The sequence below is a fragment of the Bombina bombina genome, chromosome 7 (genome assembly GCF_027579735.1).
Source record: "Bombina bombina isolate aBomBom1 chromosome 7, aBomBom1.pri, whole genome shotgun sequence".
Classification (NCBI taxonomy): Eukaryota; Metazoa; Chordata; class Amphibia; order Anura; family Bombinatoridae; genus Bombina; species Bombina bombina.
In genome coordinates, this window is record NC_069505.1 from 271,418,625 (window position 1) to 271,438,983 (window position 20,359).

Sequence of the window (20,359 nt, forward strand, 5' to 3'; positions counted from 1 at the left end):
GGGAGAGAGACAGCAAAAGAGAGGGGGAGAGAGCGCAAAAGAGAGGGGGGAAGAGCGCAAAAGAGAGGGGGAAGAGAGAGCGCAAAAGAGAGGGGGGGAAGAGCGCAAAAGAGAAGGGGGAGAGAGCGCAAAAGAGAGGGGGGAGAGAGCGCAAAAGAGTGGGGGGAGAGAGAGCGCAAAAGAGAGGGGGAGAGAGAGAGCACAAAAGAGAGAGGGGGAGAGAGAGCGCAAAAGAGAGAGGGGGAGAGAGAGCGCAAAAGAGAGGGGGGAAGAGAGAGCGCAAAAGAGGGGGGATAGAGAGAGCACAAAAGAGAGGGGGGAAGAGCGCAAAAGAGAGGGGGGAGAGAGAGCGCAAAAGAGAGGGGTGGAGAGAGAGCGCAAAAGAGAGGGGGGAGAGAGAGCGCAAAAGAGAGGGGGGAGAGAGAGCACAAAAGAGAGGGGGAGAGAGAGTGCAAAAGAGAGGGGGGAGAGAGAGCACAAAAGAGAGGGGAGAGAGAGGGGGGATAGAGCACAAAAGAGATGGGGGAGAGAGAGAGTGCAAAAGAGATGGGGAGAGAGAGAGCACAAAAGAGAGGGGGAGAGAGAGAGAGTGCAAAAGAGAGGGGGAGAGAGCGCAAAAGAGAGGGGGGAGAGAGAGCGCAAAAGAGATGGGGGAGAGAGCGCATAAGAGATCGGGGAGAGAGAGAGAGTGCAAAAGAGAGGGGGAGGGAGAGTGCAAAAGAGAGTGGGAGAGAGACAGAAAAAGAGAGGGGGGAGAGAGACAGCAAAAGAGAGGGGGAGAGAGACAGCAAAAGAGAGAGGGGGAGAGAGACAGCAAAAAAGAGGGGGGATAGACACAGCAAAAGAGAGAGGGGAGAGAGACAGCAAAAGAGAGGGGGAGAGAGACAGCAAAAGAGAGGGGGAGAGAGCGCAAAAGAGAGGGGGGAGAGAAAGCACAAAAGAGAGGGGGAAGAGAGAGCACAAAAGAGGGGGGAGAGAGAGAGCACAAAAGAGAGGGGGAAGAGCGCAAAAAAAGAGAGGGGGGAAGAGCGCAAAAGAGAGGGGGGAGAGAGAGCGCAAAAGAGAGGGGGGATAGACACAGCAAAAGAGAGAGGGGGAGAGAGACAGCAAAAGAGAGGGGGAGAGAGCGCAAAAGAGAGGGGGTGAGAGAGCGCAAAAGAGAGGGGTAGAGAGAGCGCAAAAGAGAGGGAGAGAGAGAGCGCAAAAGAAAGGGTGGGAGAGAGAGCGCAAAAGAGAGGGGGAGAGAGAGTGGAAAAGAGAGGGGGGAGAGAGAGCGCAAAAGAGAGGGGGGAGAGAGAGCGCAAAAGAGAGGAGGGAGAGAGAGCGCAAAAGAGAGGGGAGAGAGAGGGGGGGGGGAGAGCGCAAAAGAGATGGGGGAGAGAGAGAGCACAAAAGAGATGGGGAGAGAGAGAGTGCAAAAGAGAGGGGGAGAGAGAGAGCGCAAAAGAGGGGAAGAGAGAGAGCGCAAAAGAGAGGGGGGAGAGAGAGCGCAAAAGAGAGGGGGGGAGAGAGAGAGCACAAAAGAGAGGGGGAGAGAGAGCGCAAAAGAGAGGGGGGGAGAGAGAGAGTGCAAAAGAGAGGGGGAGCGAGAGAGCACAAAAGAGAGGGGGGAGAGAGAGCGCGCAAAAGAGAGGGGGGGAGAGAGAGCGCAAAAGAGAGGGGGGGAGAGAGAGCGCAAAAGAGAGGGGGGAGAGAGAGAGCGCAAAAGAGAGGGGGGGGAGAGAGAGCGCAAAAGAGAGGGGGGAGAGAGAGAGCGCAAAAGAGAGAGGGAGAGAGAGAGAGAGCGCAAAAGAGAGGGGGGAGAGAGCGAGCTCAAAAGAGAGGGGGGAGAGAGAAAGCTCAAAAGAGAGGGGGAGGGAGAGAGCGCAAGAGGTAGGACCGCTGTACTGCAAAAAATAGCACGTGTGAACGGGCTTTAGAATTAGTATATATATAAGATCTACTTTTAGCAGCTGAAAACACTATGGGGTGTATGATACTGATAAACACAACTTAAAGCTATTTGAAAATTTAGAGTTACATGGTGTATTTAAAAAAACAATTTGTGCTTTTCTTCTTTATTTCACACGCACACACACATGCACACACACATATATATATATATATATATATATATATATATATATATATATATATATATATATAATTTTTTGGCCTATTGGGCTATTTGGGAAGTTAGCAATTAGTTGTGCATGAATAGCTTATCCAGGAATTGTTAGTGAATATTTTCTTGTGACATCCAGGTCACATGAAGAAATAATATCTCCATGGAAGCAAAGAGAGAGAGATTACTAAGACATAAAGAGATACAAAGTCCAGCAACCTAAAGTTCTGTGTATAAAATGGTTTGCTAGGTTTTATTATTCTAACTATATTTATCTTTGTTTTTCAACTTGTGGTACATTTGCTCATGGGGGTACCTGTATGTTTGCTATGGGGTACTCCAGTACTTATCATTATTACCTTGATATAGATAAAGTAAATACTCTACAGATCTCAGAAATCAGCATTTCCCAGTTTTACCGTGAACCACCCCTAACAGACCAAATTCTAATTCCTTGTCTGGGCTGGCTGGCTGCTCACTCAGTATGGCTAACTTACCTGTACTCAGATAGTTAAATCCTTTGGAATCTGTCTGGTTAGTGACATTTGAGGACTAGAGTCAGGAAACACTCATATAAAGTGTGTCCCAGGGAAAGGGCCAAGTAAAGTGCATAACACTGTCAGAAAGTGTCACAGAGAAGTGCCAGATATAGGGCCACAGTGACATATGTCACAAGGAATATGTGTCAGGTTAAGTGTTCTGTACCCAATCGCCACAATGAAATGACCCTTATAAGCAGCGTATGTGATGAAGTTAGATGCAGAAATGTGGTAACATGAATATTAATGCCCTTATTATATGTTAAAGAAACTTGGTTGTGCTAATATTTCCAATGATTTGCTGCATTTGAATTCAATAAAACTGGATTTTAAAATAAATTCCTGAAAATCGAAAACTATACCAGATACATAGTTTGTCACATTCTGGGCTATGCTTGTTTGACGCTAAACTACATAATTGAGTTGAAACATTGGTGTAGCTAAATACCTCTCTGTATTTCAGGATTCTCGGACACCACGTACCATTCCGTTGCCAGGATATGAAGTAAGTTTCCCAAGTTCCAGTGACAAGGTGGACTTAAAACATGTATTTAAACTCTCGCAATCACAGCATACTATATTTTTTGGTGCAGAGGATGAAGATTTACTAATGAAATGGATGGATATTCTCTACAGAGTATCTAAAGGAGATACTTCCGATTTAGCAGAAACATTTGAAAATCCTTAGAAATCTGAGAATCTTCCCTGCTTTTTGATTACAGACTATCAACATTCACTTGAACCTTTTGAATTGCGACACGTTGACATCGCTATATCTTGCTGTACATTGCTTTGTCTGAGTATCTTTTCAGTCATTATTTGTTCATTGCCATATACATGCTAAGTACTATGTGCACAGAAACTTACAGTCTTGTCTCTGAGAGAAGGAACAAAAAACTTTTTTTATGATAACAATTCAGATATTACATATGACGACATAATGTTTCTAAGTCTTCTGTTATATATATATATATATAAATGTGTGTATTTAAAAAAAATCCAACCTCAAAAGTTGTTTAGTGCAGATTGTATATGTGGTTCGTAAAATAAATGCTGCCTTATAACCTTTTTTGGAGCCCCTGAAAATGTTATTCAGTTTTAATCAAGGCCCTATTTAAGGTTGGAACTAAACTTGTGGCTGGCCACTGATATTTTTTTTTTTTTTGGTTGTCTTTGAAAATTTGACATTCTGTGGTATTTATATTCAGTATCACTCTCCTGAAAAAAATGTACCATGAAAGATAATAGAACAAAAAATATATAATTGTATTAGTGGTGTTTTCATTGTAAGCATTAACTGTATTTTTTCCATAAGCCACAAAAACCTAAAGAATACTTTAGTCAAGCACCTTTCGCATGTTTAATGAACGTAGACCGGTTTATAACGTAAGCATTAAACAACATTTTTTTAGCACTGATGGGAACATTTTTTTAATTGTTGTTTTGTTTGTTTGTTAAACCCAATGTACTTGGCGATTTTATTTATGATTTGTAAATAATGTTATATAAATATTTTGGAAATGTTTAAAAAAAACACAAAAGCAGCTAATAAATTGTTTAGCACAAAGCGACAGCCGTTATGGATGAATTTGTGTAATTTCTGGTCGATGTGGTATAAAATTGTATCCTATTGCCATTCAGTCTTATTAAACAATACTGTCTGTTTACTGGATAAAACACATTTACTGTCCATTTAAAGATAATAAAAATTTCAGATTGTTTGGCTTCTGTTATATTTTAGTATGATTTAGTTAATGGGGAAAATATGAAACTATCAATTCTTTCATTAAAACATGTAGACAACTGATTTCCACAGCACCAAAAATGATAGGAAAATTGTTGAACAAACTTAGCTTTTATTATTCCATTTCAGCACTTGGCACACAGCAGCAAAAAAGCGACGTTTCGGGCTGTTAACCCTTACTCATGCTTATTCAGAACACCTGTTAGCTGCTCCTTAAATACCATATAACATTAACCCTTAATACACCAAATAACATTGTGTTACCTAAACAACTACAAAATATCGCCACCTAGTGCTCATTATTCCTATAAAAATTGTTAAATACATAGTTAAAAACAATCTGCTGTTAGTAGTTATAATTTCCAGATATACATCTTACAAATTCATCATATGATAATATTATTATCTTTGCTACAGTTTACTTATTTACAGAGAATTCAATATTGTGTTGTATTACAAACTGAAAAAATGTCTTTCATTTCAAATTTTACTCACAAGAATACTGTCATGTCTATTTCTCTATTAATCCCTTTGGGAACTAAAGCATCTAACTTGTGTATCCAGAAGGATTCTTTCCTCTTTAGTTGTGTTTCCCTATTCCCACCCCTTCTGTGGGGTTCAACACTATCAATGACTTGCCACCTCAGTTGTGAGATATTGTGACCAGCTTCAATAAAGTGACAGGCTACCGGGGCTTTCATGTCCCCACATCTTATATTTGATCTGTGCTGACTGAGGCGATCACGTATTTTTCTAACAGTCTCGCCCAAATAGATTTTGGAGCATGGACACTTAATAAGATAAATTACATGCGTAGACTCACATGTATAAAATTTGTTGATGTTAAACTTCTTACCTGTTTGGGGGTGTACAAACTCTCTACCCTTTATGACCGAATGGCAACTGGCACAGTTTAAACAAGGATAGGTGCCACATGATTTAGATGATATGTATGTCTGTTTTTTCACCTTGGCCCCAATGTCATTCTTTACCACTAGATCTTTAATATTGGGCACTCTCCTATATGCCATTAGTGGATAGTTTTGAAACTCAATAATATCTGTATTACAATTTTTTATAATGTGCCAATGTTTTTTAAGGTATTGGGCAATTTCAGCACTATATGGATTGTACTGTGTTACACACACTATTCTATCCTGTTTATTCCTAATTTTGTGCCTATTTTCACAGACATTATTGGCTTTTTGTTTCTCTCTTTCCACTAAGCTAGAAGGATAACCCCTTTGTACAAATCTCTCAGTCATCTCTCTAAGTCTTATCTCTTTCACATGGCTGTCACTTACTATTTTATGAACTCTGAGCATCTGGCTTTTTGGTAGGGAATTTTTCAAAGACTCATGATGGAAGCTATCATATTTAAGTAGGGAATTTCTGTCTATACTCTTCCTGTACATGTCAATTTTTAAATTGCCAGTCATGACATCCTTGTGCACTTCAGTATCCAAGAATACAATATTTGTCTCGCTAAAGTTAAGTGTAAATTTTAGTCCCTGCACTGCACTATTCAACTGATCTACAAAAGCCAAGAGGGAACCAATGTCCCCCCACCACACGCCAAACACGTCATCTATGAAGCGCCACCAGGCTGCCCCATACTTTAAGAATAAAGCATTTATTCTTAAAGTATGGGGCAGCCTGGTGGCGCTTCATAGATGACGTGTTTGAAATGAAAGACATTTTTTCAGTTTGTAATACAACACAATATTGAATTCTCTGTAAATAAGTAAACTGTAGCAAAGATAATAATATTATCATATGATGAATTTGTAAGATGTATATCTGGAAATTATAACTACTAACAGCAGATTGTTTTTAACTATGTATTTAACAATTTTTATAGGAATAATGAGGCTTGACCACTAGGTGGCAATATTTTGTAGTTGTTTAGGTAACACAATGTTATTTGGTGTATTAAGAGTTAATGTTATATGGTATTTAAGGAGCAGCTAACAGGTGTTCTGAATAATCATGAGTAAGGGTTAACAGCCCGAAACGTCGCTTTTTTGCTGCTGTGTGCCAAGTGCTGAAATGGAATAATAAAAGCTAAGTTTGTTCAACAATTTTCCTATCATTTTTGGTGCTGTGGAAATCAGTTGTCTACATATTACAGAGAGGTGTGTGCAGTGGCCCTCTACCACGAGCATCAGGTGTGTGCTGTCTGTCACTTGGGAACTGTCTTTCATTAAAACAAGTACATTTAAAATTTTGGAAATCAATTGGTAGAATCTTAAAGGGACATGAACCCCATTTTTTTCTTTCAAAATTCAGATAGAACATACAATTTTAAGCAACTTTGCAATTGACTTCTATTATCAAATTTGCTTCATTCCTTTTATGCCCTTTGCTGAAGGAGCAGCAATCACTACTGAGAGTTAGCTGAATACATCTAGTCAGCCAATCACAAGAAAAAGCAGCAATGAAAACAGTAAAAACAAAAAACCCCACAAGAATAACCTTATCAGCTACGAAATAGCAAGACCATGAGACAAGGTACTTCATGCAGGCAATAGCATCTTTATTCCTTCCTTGTGTTTTAATGAGGTTTAGGTAACACCCAGATGCCTCTAGAATGCCCCAGAATATTATTGACAGACCGTTCTTCACTTCTGTGAGCTTTTGTGGAGGGTTCTCTTTCTATCCAACAAGACTAGTTTGCCCTAATAAAAGAGACGAGCAAATATTTTACAAAAGCAAGACAAGATATGTGAAGTGATGCTTAGTGTATTTTTAACATGATCGCATCTGAAAATGGCCGCCCCTTATTAAGCTACAAACTTAAAATCTATACTAATGTACATCTTCATTTTGCTGCAATACAATTTTAAAAAGACTGAATATTTCTTTTAGCATACACACTGATTTGTAACCTTTCTGTGTAGTTGTAACAGACTGTGAGATTATGGCCATATTCAATACAAATTGCAGGTGAGTTATTTTGTATGTACAGTTTGATGGGTTAAAGTCATATTAAACTGGCAATATCGCTTTTCTTTCTAAAGGTTTATGTATCACACATCTGGTTGGTCCACATCACCCTCAGAAAGTCAAATCCCAAAACCTAATTTGCATACAAAACAATAAAAGTATATTGTATAAAAATGTATCATCCTTTAGAATATACTGACCAGAGAGACACCAAAAAGGAAATTACTACCAATGATAGAGTGTTTTTTGGACTCTAGCATCAGGTATGTCGACCAACAGATTGTGAAATGACAGGGATTTTACATGAATTGTACAAGATACAAACAGTTCTCTATATAATTTTTAAAGGGACATTTGACGTATTTACATATTTTCTGTTTTAATATGTTCCCAATAATCTATTTACCTACTGGAGTGTGTTAAATTATTTACAAATCACTCATTTCCTTTCCACCATTTGAAAAAAATTGCATTTGGCTGTGGAAACTGCCACCTATACTGAAAATGTCATCACAACAGTAATGGCTATAGAAAAGCTATGCAATCAAAAAGTAAAATCAGAAATTAAGTTCTCAATAGGGTGGTTAAAGTAGCCCAGTCCCTTTAAAAGTTTTTTCCAGCAGTTGCTTTGAAAATAATTCATTTGTATCCATGTTCTGCATGAGCACATTATCCCATTGAAATACTGATCAACCAGAAGCCCAAGTAACTGATATTATTGATATTCAATATACTGTGAGCAATAAATGTACTTCTTATGGTTAAGATTATTTTTAAAATAATTAACATATCTAATTATTAACTTTGCATAATTCAAATTGAAATGTAACAACAATTTAAAATAGGTTGGATATTACAATTAGGGATAGGCAAATGTTTCGCAAAATTCGGAAAATGAAACGAATTTTAACTCATTTGTTCGTTTCTAATGTTTGTACAACATTCTAAGATTCGTTTAATGTAATATTATTTCTAATGATTTCTTTAAATGTAATATTCAATTCTAATTTTCTAATAATTCGATTTAAATTATGCAATATTCGAATTAGAAAAATTCTAATCTATATAGTTGTAATAGTATTTCAAATGCTTTCTTTAAATGTAATATTCAAATTATGCAATATTCGAAATAGAAACATTCAAATTTATTTGTATCTATTGAATGTGGACATTCAATCTAATTATAATCATTCAAATTTGAAAGTGACATTTGAAAACTAAATAGCATTCTATTATAGAATTTTTAATATTCGTTCTTAACATTCAATTATGTTAATTTACATTTCTCCAATAAAATTTGTTCTAACATTCGAATTTGAATGTAAACACATTCGCCCATCCCTAATTACAATGCAAACTTTACATACTTTAATTTATTAGCACATCATTTCTACATAACCGCCCCTAGGTAACAATGTGTTTTATCCCAACAACGAGTTAACACACATAGGTAAAGTCTAGCTTGGGAGCTGTAAGTCTTACAGCTTCCAAGTTGGATAAGTATGGTCAGACAATCTTGTTATTAATATAGAACATGTTTGATACAGTGCAGTCACAATATTATAACACATTCAGAACAGTGGGAACTTATATCAGCAATAAAAATAGCATATATAAAAAAGTAAATTCCAATATTTAAAGTTTCTTCTAAAATAGGTATTAGGCGGTTAATAGAATTTACATGCTAATGTTTAAAGCCTTACATGGCATGACAAATTATTAATTCCTGCTGTAGAAGAAATGAAAAGTTTAATTGTATGTGGTATGGATATAAGGTCTGGAATATAATTATACGTATCAAGATAGTAACCTCTTTTGCAATTTGGTTTCTTATCTAAAGTGATATACATTGTACTGACAACTTGGGCCAAATAGTATATTTATGATTAATATATGATCTAAAAGGTACATTGCTAAATGTATATATTGGACAAGCATTGAATCATTACAGTGACTAAAGGTGTGATCTTAATTTCAGCATAATAGTTTGTAGCATATTGTAAATGTGACTATTCTGAGAGTAAATCAGTTATCTGTGTACTGAATCAGTATAACTTTATAATGCAAGTTTGTTTATCTGTTGAGACTAAAGGGGTTAACCTTTTAACGCCGTTATGCCGTTCTATTCCGTCATATTTACACTGGGCTTTAAAGCCGTTATGACGGAATAGAACGTCATATCAAACGGCTGTCCTGAAGCCTTCTGCGCTTCAAGGACTTGATCGCGGTCTGGAGGGCGTTCCTAGGGTTGCAGGGACGCCCCCCAGATGCGATCCAATAATTGAAATCTCGCGATCGTATGCACGATCGCGTAGTTTCAATTTGTCTACATCGGAACAGGTGTTCCGATGTAGACACTTTTACACTGTCACGAAAGGGTTAATTGGTAAATGTTATTGATTTGTTGAATTGTAGTAAAGCTTTTAATTGTTGCATCTGACTTGTAATTACATAGTCAGGATTTGGTAATCAGAATAATCATATTGTAACAGATGTATTAAATTTATCTTTTATTGTAATTGAGTCCTTGAAATTGCACAACTGCAATTGTTCACAATACCACCTATTGAAAATAATTTAGGAATCTGTTTTAAAAGCCTTAAATTGATAGTAAACCCGAGCATTTAAAAAAACTAGGATTTACCATTACTAAAAATAAACTGTAGTTTCAGTCATCACTTATTAAAAAATGGTGCTAAACTCGACCTTTTTGTGCTGCGGCAACTCAATAGTCAGTGGCTCCGTCTTTCTTCAATGAGGTGACGTTTCCACCTCTAAACCAATAGTAGTGCATGTCATCTGACATACTAGCACAGCTATTGGTTTAGAGGTGGACACAGCACCTCATTGGTATAGAGAGCTGTGCTGTAGGCACAGAAAAGGGTAAGTTTAGCACCCTTTTTATTATAACTGATGACTGAAAAACAGCTTATTTTTAGTGATGGTAAAATCATAGTGTTTTTAATGCTCCGATTTACCATCACTTTACATTTTAATGTGTATTTATTAATCATATTTTGATATTAATTATTGCATTAACCCCTTAAGGACTGGGCATTTTAGACAAAAACTTTTTAACAAATTTTGTTATTGTTTTTTTTTTTTTTTCTTCTACAAATTCAGGATTTGCCTATCATGCATCTGTAATATGCTTTATAGTATATACTATGCGATAAGCCTGCCAAGAGGGCAGTCTTTGTTTAAAAAATTACAAACCCCCAAGGTGATATTACAATAAAAAAATTAAAATTGCAGAAAAAAAAATACACAGCTATCATAATAAAAAATGTAAAATATATAAATAAAAACACCCCTTAATCTAATACTAAACTACCAACAGCCCTTAAAAAGAGCTTTTCTATGGCATTGCCCTAAGTTAAACATCTCTTTTTCCTACTTTTTGTACCATTACCCCCTAACAGTAAAACCTAACACTAAAAATACCTAAGCTACCCATTGCCCCTAAAGGGGTATTTGTATGGGCATTGCCCTTAAAAGGGCATTCAGCTCTTTTACAGCCCATTAAATCCCTAATAAAAAAATAAAAAAAAGACTAAGCCCCAAATAGGTACTCACGGTTCCTGAAGTCCGGCAGAGAAGGTCTTCTTCCAGGCGGCTCCATCATCTTCTATCTCCATCCAGAGCGAAGGTGGCGTGGAGCGGAAGTGCGGAGCTGGCTTCCCCAATGTGCGGATCCGGATCGGTGGTCTTCAGCGGCGGCGGTCCAAAGCAGCTTGGAGGCTCTTCTTCATCCGATCTCTGTCTTACACTGAAAATTGAATGCAAGGTACCACATTCAATTTGGGGTACTTTGCATTCCTATTGGCTGAAATTTTGAAATCAGCCAATAGGATGAGAGCTACTGAAATCCTATTGGCTGTTCAAATCAGCCAATAAGATTTCAGTAGCTCTCATCCTATTGGCTGATTTCAAAATTTCAGCCAATAGGAATGCAAGGTACCTCAATAGATATGGGGTACCTTGCATTTAATCTTCAGTGTATGGTGGACTATCGCATGAAAAGGAGCCTCCACACCACTTTGCACTGCCGCTGCTGAAGACCGCCGCTGAGGATCCGTGCTATGGGGAAGCCAGCTCCACACCTCTGCTCTGTGCTGCCTTCGCTCCGGATGAAGACAGAAGATGATGGAGCCGCCTTAAAGAAGACCTTTTTGGCCGAACTTCAGGAATGGTGAGTACCTATTTGGGGGTTAGACTTAGGATTAAAAGAGCTGAACGCCATTTTAAGGGCAATGCCCATACAAATGTCCCTTTAGGGGCAATGGGTAGTTTTTTTTTTTTTTTAGTGTAAGGTTTTTTATTTTGGAGGGTTTGGTGGTAGGGGAGTGGGGGGGTTTTACTGTTAGGGGGGACTTAGTATTTTTTAAATGTAAAAGAGCTGTTTAACTTAGGGCAATTCCCTACAAAAGACCCTTTTAAGGGCTATTGGTAGTTTAGATTAGGGGGTGTTTTTATTTTGGGGGGACTTTTTTATTTTCATAGGGATTAGGTTTAATGTTTTTTATTTTTGATAATTTGGGTTATTTTTTTTCTTTAATTTTAGACTTTTTTATTTTTTGTAATTTTAGATAATTTTTTTGTAATTTAATGTTAGGTTTTATTTTAATTGTAACTTAGTTTATGTAATGGGGGTTAATTTAGGGGGTTTTAGGTTAGGGGCTTAGTAATTAAATTAGTTATTTGCATTGTGGGGGTTGGCGGTTTAGGAGTTAATAGGTTTATTAGTTTTGTACGGGCGGTAAGGTGTTTTTTTGTATACTCCCTGCAGGTGGTACATTTTTTTTTCGTGCGGTTCGTTGTTTTTTTTTTTTATTATTTCTTGTGGGCGGTTACGTGTTTTATCGTAATTTTGTGCGGGCGGTTGCATGTTTTTTTTTAAGGCTTTGTTTGCCTACGCTGCATCCAGGTGGATTTAGAAAAATGGCAGGGTGGTGAAAGAATCCTCCAAAGGTGGATTCTTTCATCACCCTGCCACTTTCACCCTGCCACTTTCGGAATCCAGGTGGATTCTTTTGGTTGTCTGCACAGCCAACATTCCTTTGAGGATGCGTGCACAACTGGCGACACCGACAGACCCGTTACAAACGTGATTATAGTATAGATATGCTGCTTTTATAGACTGTTGGGAGTACTGGATCTATTTGGAATATTATATCACATGCTTATAATGCTCTTGCGTGGCTTCATTAAAACATATATTTTTTAGCATTAAGCAACACTGCAGAAATATTTGTCAATGCCTTTAGGCAACACACTGCTCCTTATGGTTCACAACACACAGCTGCCTAGGGATTCTGGGGAGAAGACAAATCTGGTAATTTTTTTATTTATTTTTAAACTGTAGTGAAAAGCCTGATTCTGGCTAAGGAATGTGATGTTTCATTATAAGTGATTTGGATTTCAGTTAGACAAATGGAATTTTAAAGAGTATAATTTATTAGTTGTGGAGTAAATTAATCACTTTATTAGACAAAAACTGGGAGCCTTCTTTCTCTAGGAAAAAATAATTTGAGTTGTATTAAATAGATGCTCCTCTCTTGAATAACTGCTCTGGAGTCATGTTCCTGATCAACATCACAGCTGTGGCAGTCGTCCTTCTCAACCCCAGTGAACCTTAAACCTTCAGAAATCAGTTGTGCACAACTCTGCATTTCCTTTTATTCCATGTATTAATTTAAATGGTTTTGCTGAAACATGTTAACATTTTTTTTAATATGAAAAGGCAAATTCTGTTCATTTGTATGATTAATAGAATTTTTTTATCTCCCTTTCAGAGAAACCTAGGCCTTTTTCTAATTTGTCTCCTCTATTAACCCATTAGCAAGAGACATGCTTTACTTTATTAACAAAAAGATGCAAGCACATGTCATTTTCTGTTTAACAAATAATAAAAATGATTTAAAAAATATTGTTCCTACACAATCAGTTAAAATAGTAAATAATTAGTATATCATGTCCCTAATAGAGGCATATGGCTTTTTAAAAATTAAAATGGAGAAAAGGGACACATGGTATTTTTTTATTTGTATTTTATTTTAATATTACTTTCTTTTTTTTAATCCTTGAAAGGTGAGGCTCTGCCTAACCTGACCGCACATCTCTGCTAGGCAGATACAATGTTGCAAGGGAGTGGGTTCATGCTTTGTAGTTTCAGTACTTTGAAAATCCAGGATAAGAAAATATTATAAGTCCTTTCAATAGAATTAATTTGTCATTCAGATGGTTTAGCAGTAGTGCAGAGGGAAACGGATTGCAGTGGGTTCCTATTAAAGTCACAATTGTGCTATCCCATTTTGAAAACCCCTTTATGAACACTTAAGTACTGTAAGTGACAATCAAACACAACAGTGCGAAGGTGACTTAGAATCAAATATTTTAAAAAAAACAATAACAAAATACAAGCCATTTGTAGATTTTGCGGTCCTGATGTAACTTTTTAAGCAGATCTTCTTAGCTATACAGGATATCCCATACTCAGCCCATCTACGTATGTATATGTACCTATAGCTTTGTAAAATATATGTCCTGTCCTATACAATAGTGATGAATATAGCTTTAATGAATCAACCATGTATATTAATAGAACTCTAAGTGTATTCTGTGGCCATTTCAGTGTTCTTCACATGTGCAAGATAATAGACTGTCTCCAAATAATCTTGAAATAGCAGTAAAGATATCAAAAATGCCCTTTCAAGGCTTTATCAAGTGCCTTGAGGTGTTGAATTTGAAAAGTGAAAACTGGCCTCAAAAAGGTGTTGAAAAGTGTCTTGAAAATGAATCGTGATTGCCGAGAACTCTTCGACTCCATAACGAAAATAGGACTTTTACTGAGGTTTCAAAAACGCATTCCGTGGGGAAAATAGCTGCAAACGCGTTTTTGTGATTGCGTCTAATGAAAAAGTTGTCTTTTCAGTTAGAAAAATAGCCTAAAAAGGCCTCAGTGGATAGATTGTGATCGAGGTATAAATGTTTTATTGTTTTGTGTTCATTGTTATTGTTTCAAACAAGCTTAGACATCAAGGCAATGGTTTGTTTTGATGTATCAAATATTAAAATGTATCCTGGAACAAATTAATACTAGACCAGAAGTTTCTCTAACTTTTACAAAATGTCAGCCAACTCCTTATTTCAAAGGAAAATGGTCTGTCAATGTCTCCAGACAATAAGTGGTTGTGATATTCCCTACAAATGAAACATTTTTATGGCTAGAAGGTTGATTGCAAGTTCTCTTCATAACTCAGTCTTTGAGAGCTCGGATGAAGGTCAGTAAATGAGAGGCAGATCTTAAATCTTCAAAAGGGTTGACATCTGCAAAATGAATTCTTAGGAGAGTCTAAGTAATTATATTACCTTTTTGACTGAAAATGAAAATTGTGTCCTAGACAAGTACATCTAAGGAGTCAAATGGTCTTCTAAACTAGACTGAAGTATGGGAACGTTAAAGTGTTTATGCTGCTTTCCTTATATAGTAGATCACATTTTTTAAGTTATAATATATTATATTATAACTTAATAATTTTTTAAGTTATAATATAATATCAACATGTAAACATTACAAAATAACAAAATTATCAAGGTCTATGATATTAATAACTATTCTTACTATGTCAAAAAGCAAACATCTTTGTTTGCATTTTTACTTATTTTACTGGATAGCCAAACTGAAGGTATAATATAATTTAATATATATATATATATATATATATATATATATATATATGTGTGTGTGTGTGTGTGTGTGTAAAATTCTATTGTCACAGAATTTAGAGACTGAATTCATTCCTAAATTGTGTGAAAAGAAGGAACATATATTATATGTATGTTTGTTCTTTTCAAACAATTTAGGAATTAATTAATGAGACAGTCAACTCCAAAAAAATGTAATGTTTAAAAAGATAGATAATCCCTTTATTACCCACTCCCCAGTTTTGCATAACCAACATGGTTATATTAATATACTTTAAACCTCTGTGATTACCTTTTATCTAAGCATCTTCTGACAGCCCTCTGATCACATGACTTTTTATTTATTATCTATTGACTTGCATTTTAGCCAATTAGTACAGTGTCAGCCACAACTTCACGGGCGTGAGCGTAATGTTATCTATATGGTACACATGAATTAGCAGCCTCCTGTTGTGAAAAGCTAATAAAAAAAGCATGTGACAAGAGACTGCCTGTAGTGGCTTAGAAACAGGCAGATATTTAGAGGTTTAAATGTTATAAAGTATATTAATATAACAATGTTGGTTGTGAAAAGCTGGGGAATAGGTATAGTAAAGGCATATTTATCTATTTAAACAATAACAATTTTGGTGTGTTGACTGTCCCTTTAAGTCTCACTAAAGTCTGTGACTTTGCCTAAAATTGAGGATGATGCTTCAAAGCTACGTTATTTCTGTTTTATTCAAAGCGCATAGAAACTTGTTTATTGTGTGTCCCTTAAACAAGAGATATCCCATTTGGGTTAAGCAAAAAAAAAATATTGAATTTCAAATGAGCAGTATGTATTTTTTTCTAACAGTTTTCAAAATTGTCTTTAACCCCTTCGCTACCAGGAATTACAGAAGAATTTTAGCATTTTTCCCATCACTCCATTTAAACAGAAATAGAGCCTTGATTTTTTATTATTTACCTGTCAAAATTATACATTTTATTTAAAGGGACAGTCTACACCATCATTTTTATTGTTTTGAAATATAGATAATCCCTCTATTACCCATTCCCTAGTTTTGCATAACTAACACAGTTATCTTGATAGTTCAAAAAATAGGATAGCAGCACCACCAATTAGTAGTAAAAAATATTCATTAATTTAAGCCAACATAATAAAAAGACAATGTTTCGGATTCACGTCCTTAGTCATGTCTAGACAGGATACTATTTTTGGAACTACTTTGTATATGGGACCGTGGTGCAGGTCTTGAATAGCCTGTACACCTGCATATCTGCAACCATGGAATAGGGATTACCTTGGTGCTGGAACATATTGGACTTACTACAGTTATATTGATACACGTTTTTCCTCTGTGATTACTTTGTATCTAAGCCTCTGCAAACTGCACCTTTATTTCAGTACTTTTGACAGACGCATTTTAGCCAATCAGTGCTGACTCCTAGGTAACTCTACGTAAGTGAGCCCAATGTTATCTATATGACACACATGAACTGACGCCCTTCAGTGGTGAAAAACGGTCAAAATGCAATCAGATTAGAGGCGATCTTCGAGGTCTAAGAAATTAGCATATGAACCTCCTAGGTTTAGCTTTCAACTAAGAATACCAAGAGAACAAAGCAAAATTGGTGATAAAAGTAAATTGGAAAGATGTTTAAAATTACATGTCCTATCTGAATCATGAAAGTTTTTTTTAGACTAGACTGTCCCTTTAAGTAGACAACACAAGTAATTAATCTAGGCACATTTAGTATATTTCATGCCACCATTTCACCATTAAATGCGATCAAATAAAAAAAAAAAGTTGGTTAATTTTTTTGGGTTTCTAACTGAAATTATTTACAAACAGCTTGTGCAATCATGGTACAAACGGTTGTAACAGCTTCTCTGGGATCCCCTATGTTCAGAAATAGCAGACATACATGGCTTTGCCATTGCTTTTCGTAATTAGTATGCCGCTAATTGCAGCTTCTCACCACACGTCTATTATTTTCAGCAGTGAAGGGGTTAATCAGGTAGCTTGTAAGGTTAATTTTCGCTTTAGTGTAGAAATTACCCTCCCACCTGACACACACCCATCCCTTGATCCCTACCTGATCCCTCCCAAACAGCTATCTTTTTTTGATTGTCAGTTCTATGCAGTGGGAAACTTGTGGGCGGGCCTATAGATGTTCTGTGAGCAGGGCTGTGATTGGAGGGGGTGGAGTCACTGGTGTACTGTGGATGGAGTCAGGTGTGACATGCTAGTGGTTGGGTGAGTGAGTTTGTGCAGTCCCTGATTTCACTTTGGAAACAATAATATTTGTCCTTAAGGTGAAAGCTGTGAGATGGACAGCGGAGCAATCTCTGGCAATCCTGCAAAAAGTAGGACAGTTGCAAGCTCTGTGTTATTACCAAACATCCTGGGATTTGTGAAATTCTCACAATTTCAGAGCTTTGTTTAAAAGAAACAAAAGAATCGGATCCTACCTAAAAAAAACAAAAAAACACACACTAAAATCTGTCAGCACCACCCGCTGAACCTCCTCAACTCTGCCAAAGCCTCATGGTCCCAGAAAACAAAATGCCAATGCCAGGAAGTATGCAGTCCTGTTTCTGTATTTCCAAATGCCATTACCCACAGTATGCTTGTTTGCTATTTTATGCAAGCTGAATATAAATGTTCCTCCCTTTTTAAATTGTTAATTTGTTTCCATATAAAGCGTCAACTGATTCTGAAGTACCATATGCAGCTCCTACAAAATTGACATTTTTATTTCTCTCTCTCTTTCTGTGTATGTATATATATATATTAGTGATTATGAAATGATGCCTTATTATGCAGAAATTTGTTATATATGAACTTTATTTTTCTGAGTCTGTGGTGCAAATTATTTTAAAAATTAAATAAAATAAGAACCCAGAAACAAACGTAGTCATTCAAATTAAAGGCAATTTACATATTGCTAGTTAACAAGATAGATTTGGTCATATTTTAGATTTTATGACTTCAGCAGATGACAATGAATAATTAATGTCACTATGGCTTAACTTGACTGCTAGACACATCGGAGCCAGACCATATTTACTGCATGCATGTCACTGGAATGTGAAATTATTTACATTCTAGCTATATATTACTGAACTCAGATGCAGAGCACAATAAGGCCTGGTACAATAAGTAATACTGATATTTCTGCTCAAAATTGAAATGAAAAACATGTTGTTTTTTTTTTTACTCAATAGAGTATCTTTTAAAATACACACACACACATATATATATATATATAAAGATAGATAGATATGTTAAGGGTAAAGTAAAAAATCCGGGTAATCCTGACATTACCCAAGCAGCTGTGGGTAAAGCCCGATGTACTGTAATTACCCCATCTACACAATTTTTTTAGCATCTGCTTGGGGGTTTCAAGGAAGGCGTCCCGCTAATCCTCTGGCATCCTCTGGCATCGACCCCAAGTGATCCATGGGTAGTGAGGTTTATAAGGGGGGCGGAGACAAAAAAGATAGTGAAGATGTGTGAATTAAAGTGCATCATATATATACTGTATATATATATATATATATATATATATATATATATATATATATATATATGTTTGATGCGGTGACTCAATGCACTCTGAGAAGATTTTATCATGTTACATCGGTCTTTACCCACGGCTATTTGGCTAATGTCAAGTTTACCCGGGTAATGCTAGGATTATCCAATTTCTTTTACACACAATATATATATGGGTCTGATGAAGGGGTGATTGATCCCCGAAACATTACCTGTTTTTTGATGTGCCAATAAAAGCACCTTACTTTCACAAATCCAGCGAGTGCATGCCTGTTTCAAATTCTATATCCACATTCGCCTGCACCCTGGTAGATGCCGCTTGAGTGGGAGTGCGCTCTCTTTTGCAATTTAAATATATATATATATATATATATACAGGTAGCCCTCAGTTTACGCCGGGGTTAGGTTCCAGAAGGAATGGTTGTAAATCGAAACCGTTGTAAATTGAAACCCAGTTTATAATGTAAGTCAATGGGAAGTGAGGGAGTTAGGTTCCAGACCCCTCTCAAAATTGACATAAGTAACACCTAATACATTATTTTTAAAGCTTTGAAATGAAGACTTTAAATGTTAAACAGCATTATAAACCTAATTAAATAATCACACAACAGACTGTATCATCAAACTATGTTTAATGAACAAAAAAAAAATTTTACTTGCATTTTTCTGCAAACAGTTTTCTGCATTGTTAGCATGTTAGATAATATTGGGTCTGCACCTATTCTATGCATTTCAATCTGGACTGAATAAGCAGTTAGGCACCCTCACTTCAAGCAGCTGGACAGGAAGATAATAGGGAAGTGGCTGCTATATCTTGTTGCTTTGAAAGCTGCTCGATAGCTAAGGTCTGTTCTGTGTACACAGATTAATTTCAGTCTGCTAAACTTGCATAACTTTGCTGCAACACAAGCGGACAGCTCCACCTATGGGCTATTTTAATTAGTGCACTGTTTTTCAATGCTTTTCAATAGCAGTCACATGACTTAAAAAAAGGTTGTTATTCTGAAATTGAACCGGCGTAAACCGAGGGCCACCTGTATGTATATATATATATATATATATATATATATATATATATATATATACCTCAGAGACATTGCAGGTTCAGGAAATATAGCAATAAAGTCAGCCACCCAATTTTTTTTTGTTTCCGAGTGCATATAAAAGTTATATTTACACTATGTTTAAGTCTATTAAGTCTGCAATAGCATTATGTCTAAAGAACAATGTACATACCTTAATTAAAACATACTTTATATATGTGTATAAATGTGCATTCACGTGTATTTATGCATTCATCTGTGTATATATGTTAGAAAAATGGCGCCAATAGGCTTGCTCGACACAGGGTTGCCAAAAACATTCAATTTGTAAAAAGAGCAATATCTGTTCTGCGAAAGCGAAGCACAAAAAATTGAGCTATACTTGTTTATATATATATATATATATATATATATATATATATATATAGGGTCTTTTTACAAATACATATTCTGTTCTAGGTCAATCAGAGGTGGCATTTTAGTATATCTTAAAGGGATAGTCAACTCCAAAAATGGCTATTTATTTATTATCTATTGACTTGCATTTTAGCCAATTAGTGCTGTGTTCTGCACAATCCACAGGCATGAGCACAGTGTTATCTATATGGCTCACATGGATTAGCAGACTCTTAATTGTTGTAAAAAAGCTAATAAAAAAGCATGTGATAAGAGGCTGTCTGTAGTGGCATCGAAACAGGCAGAAATTTAGAGGTTTTAAAGTTATAAAGTAT

The 20,359-nt window shown here is 36.2% G+C and overlaps 1 protein-coding gene across 1 annotated transcript in view; it reads left to right on the top strand.

Annotated features, from left to right (window-relative positions):
- The window catches only part of FGD3 (FYVE, RhoGEF and PH domain containing 3), a 398,102-nt gene extending 393,726 nt beyond the window's left edge, over positions 1-4,376 (top strand). The window contains exon 19 of the mRNA XM_053720753.1: positions 3,107-4,376. Within this exon, the coding sequence (XP_053576728.1) occupies positions 3,107-3,331 (225 nt within the window). The 3' untranslated portion in view covers positions 3,332-4,376. The remainder of the gene's footprint in view (positions 1-3,106) is intronic.
- The last annotated feature ends 15,983 nt before the right edge of the window (positions 4,377-20,359 follow it).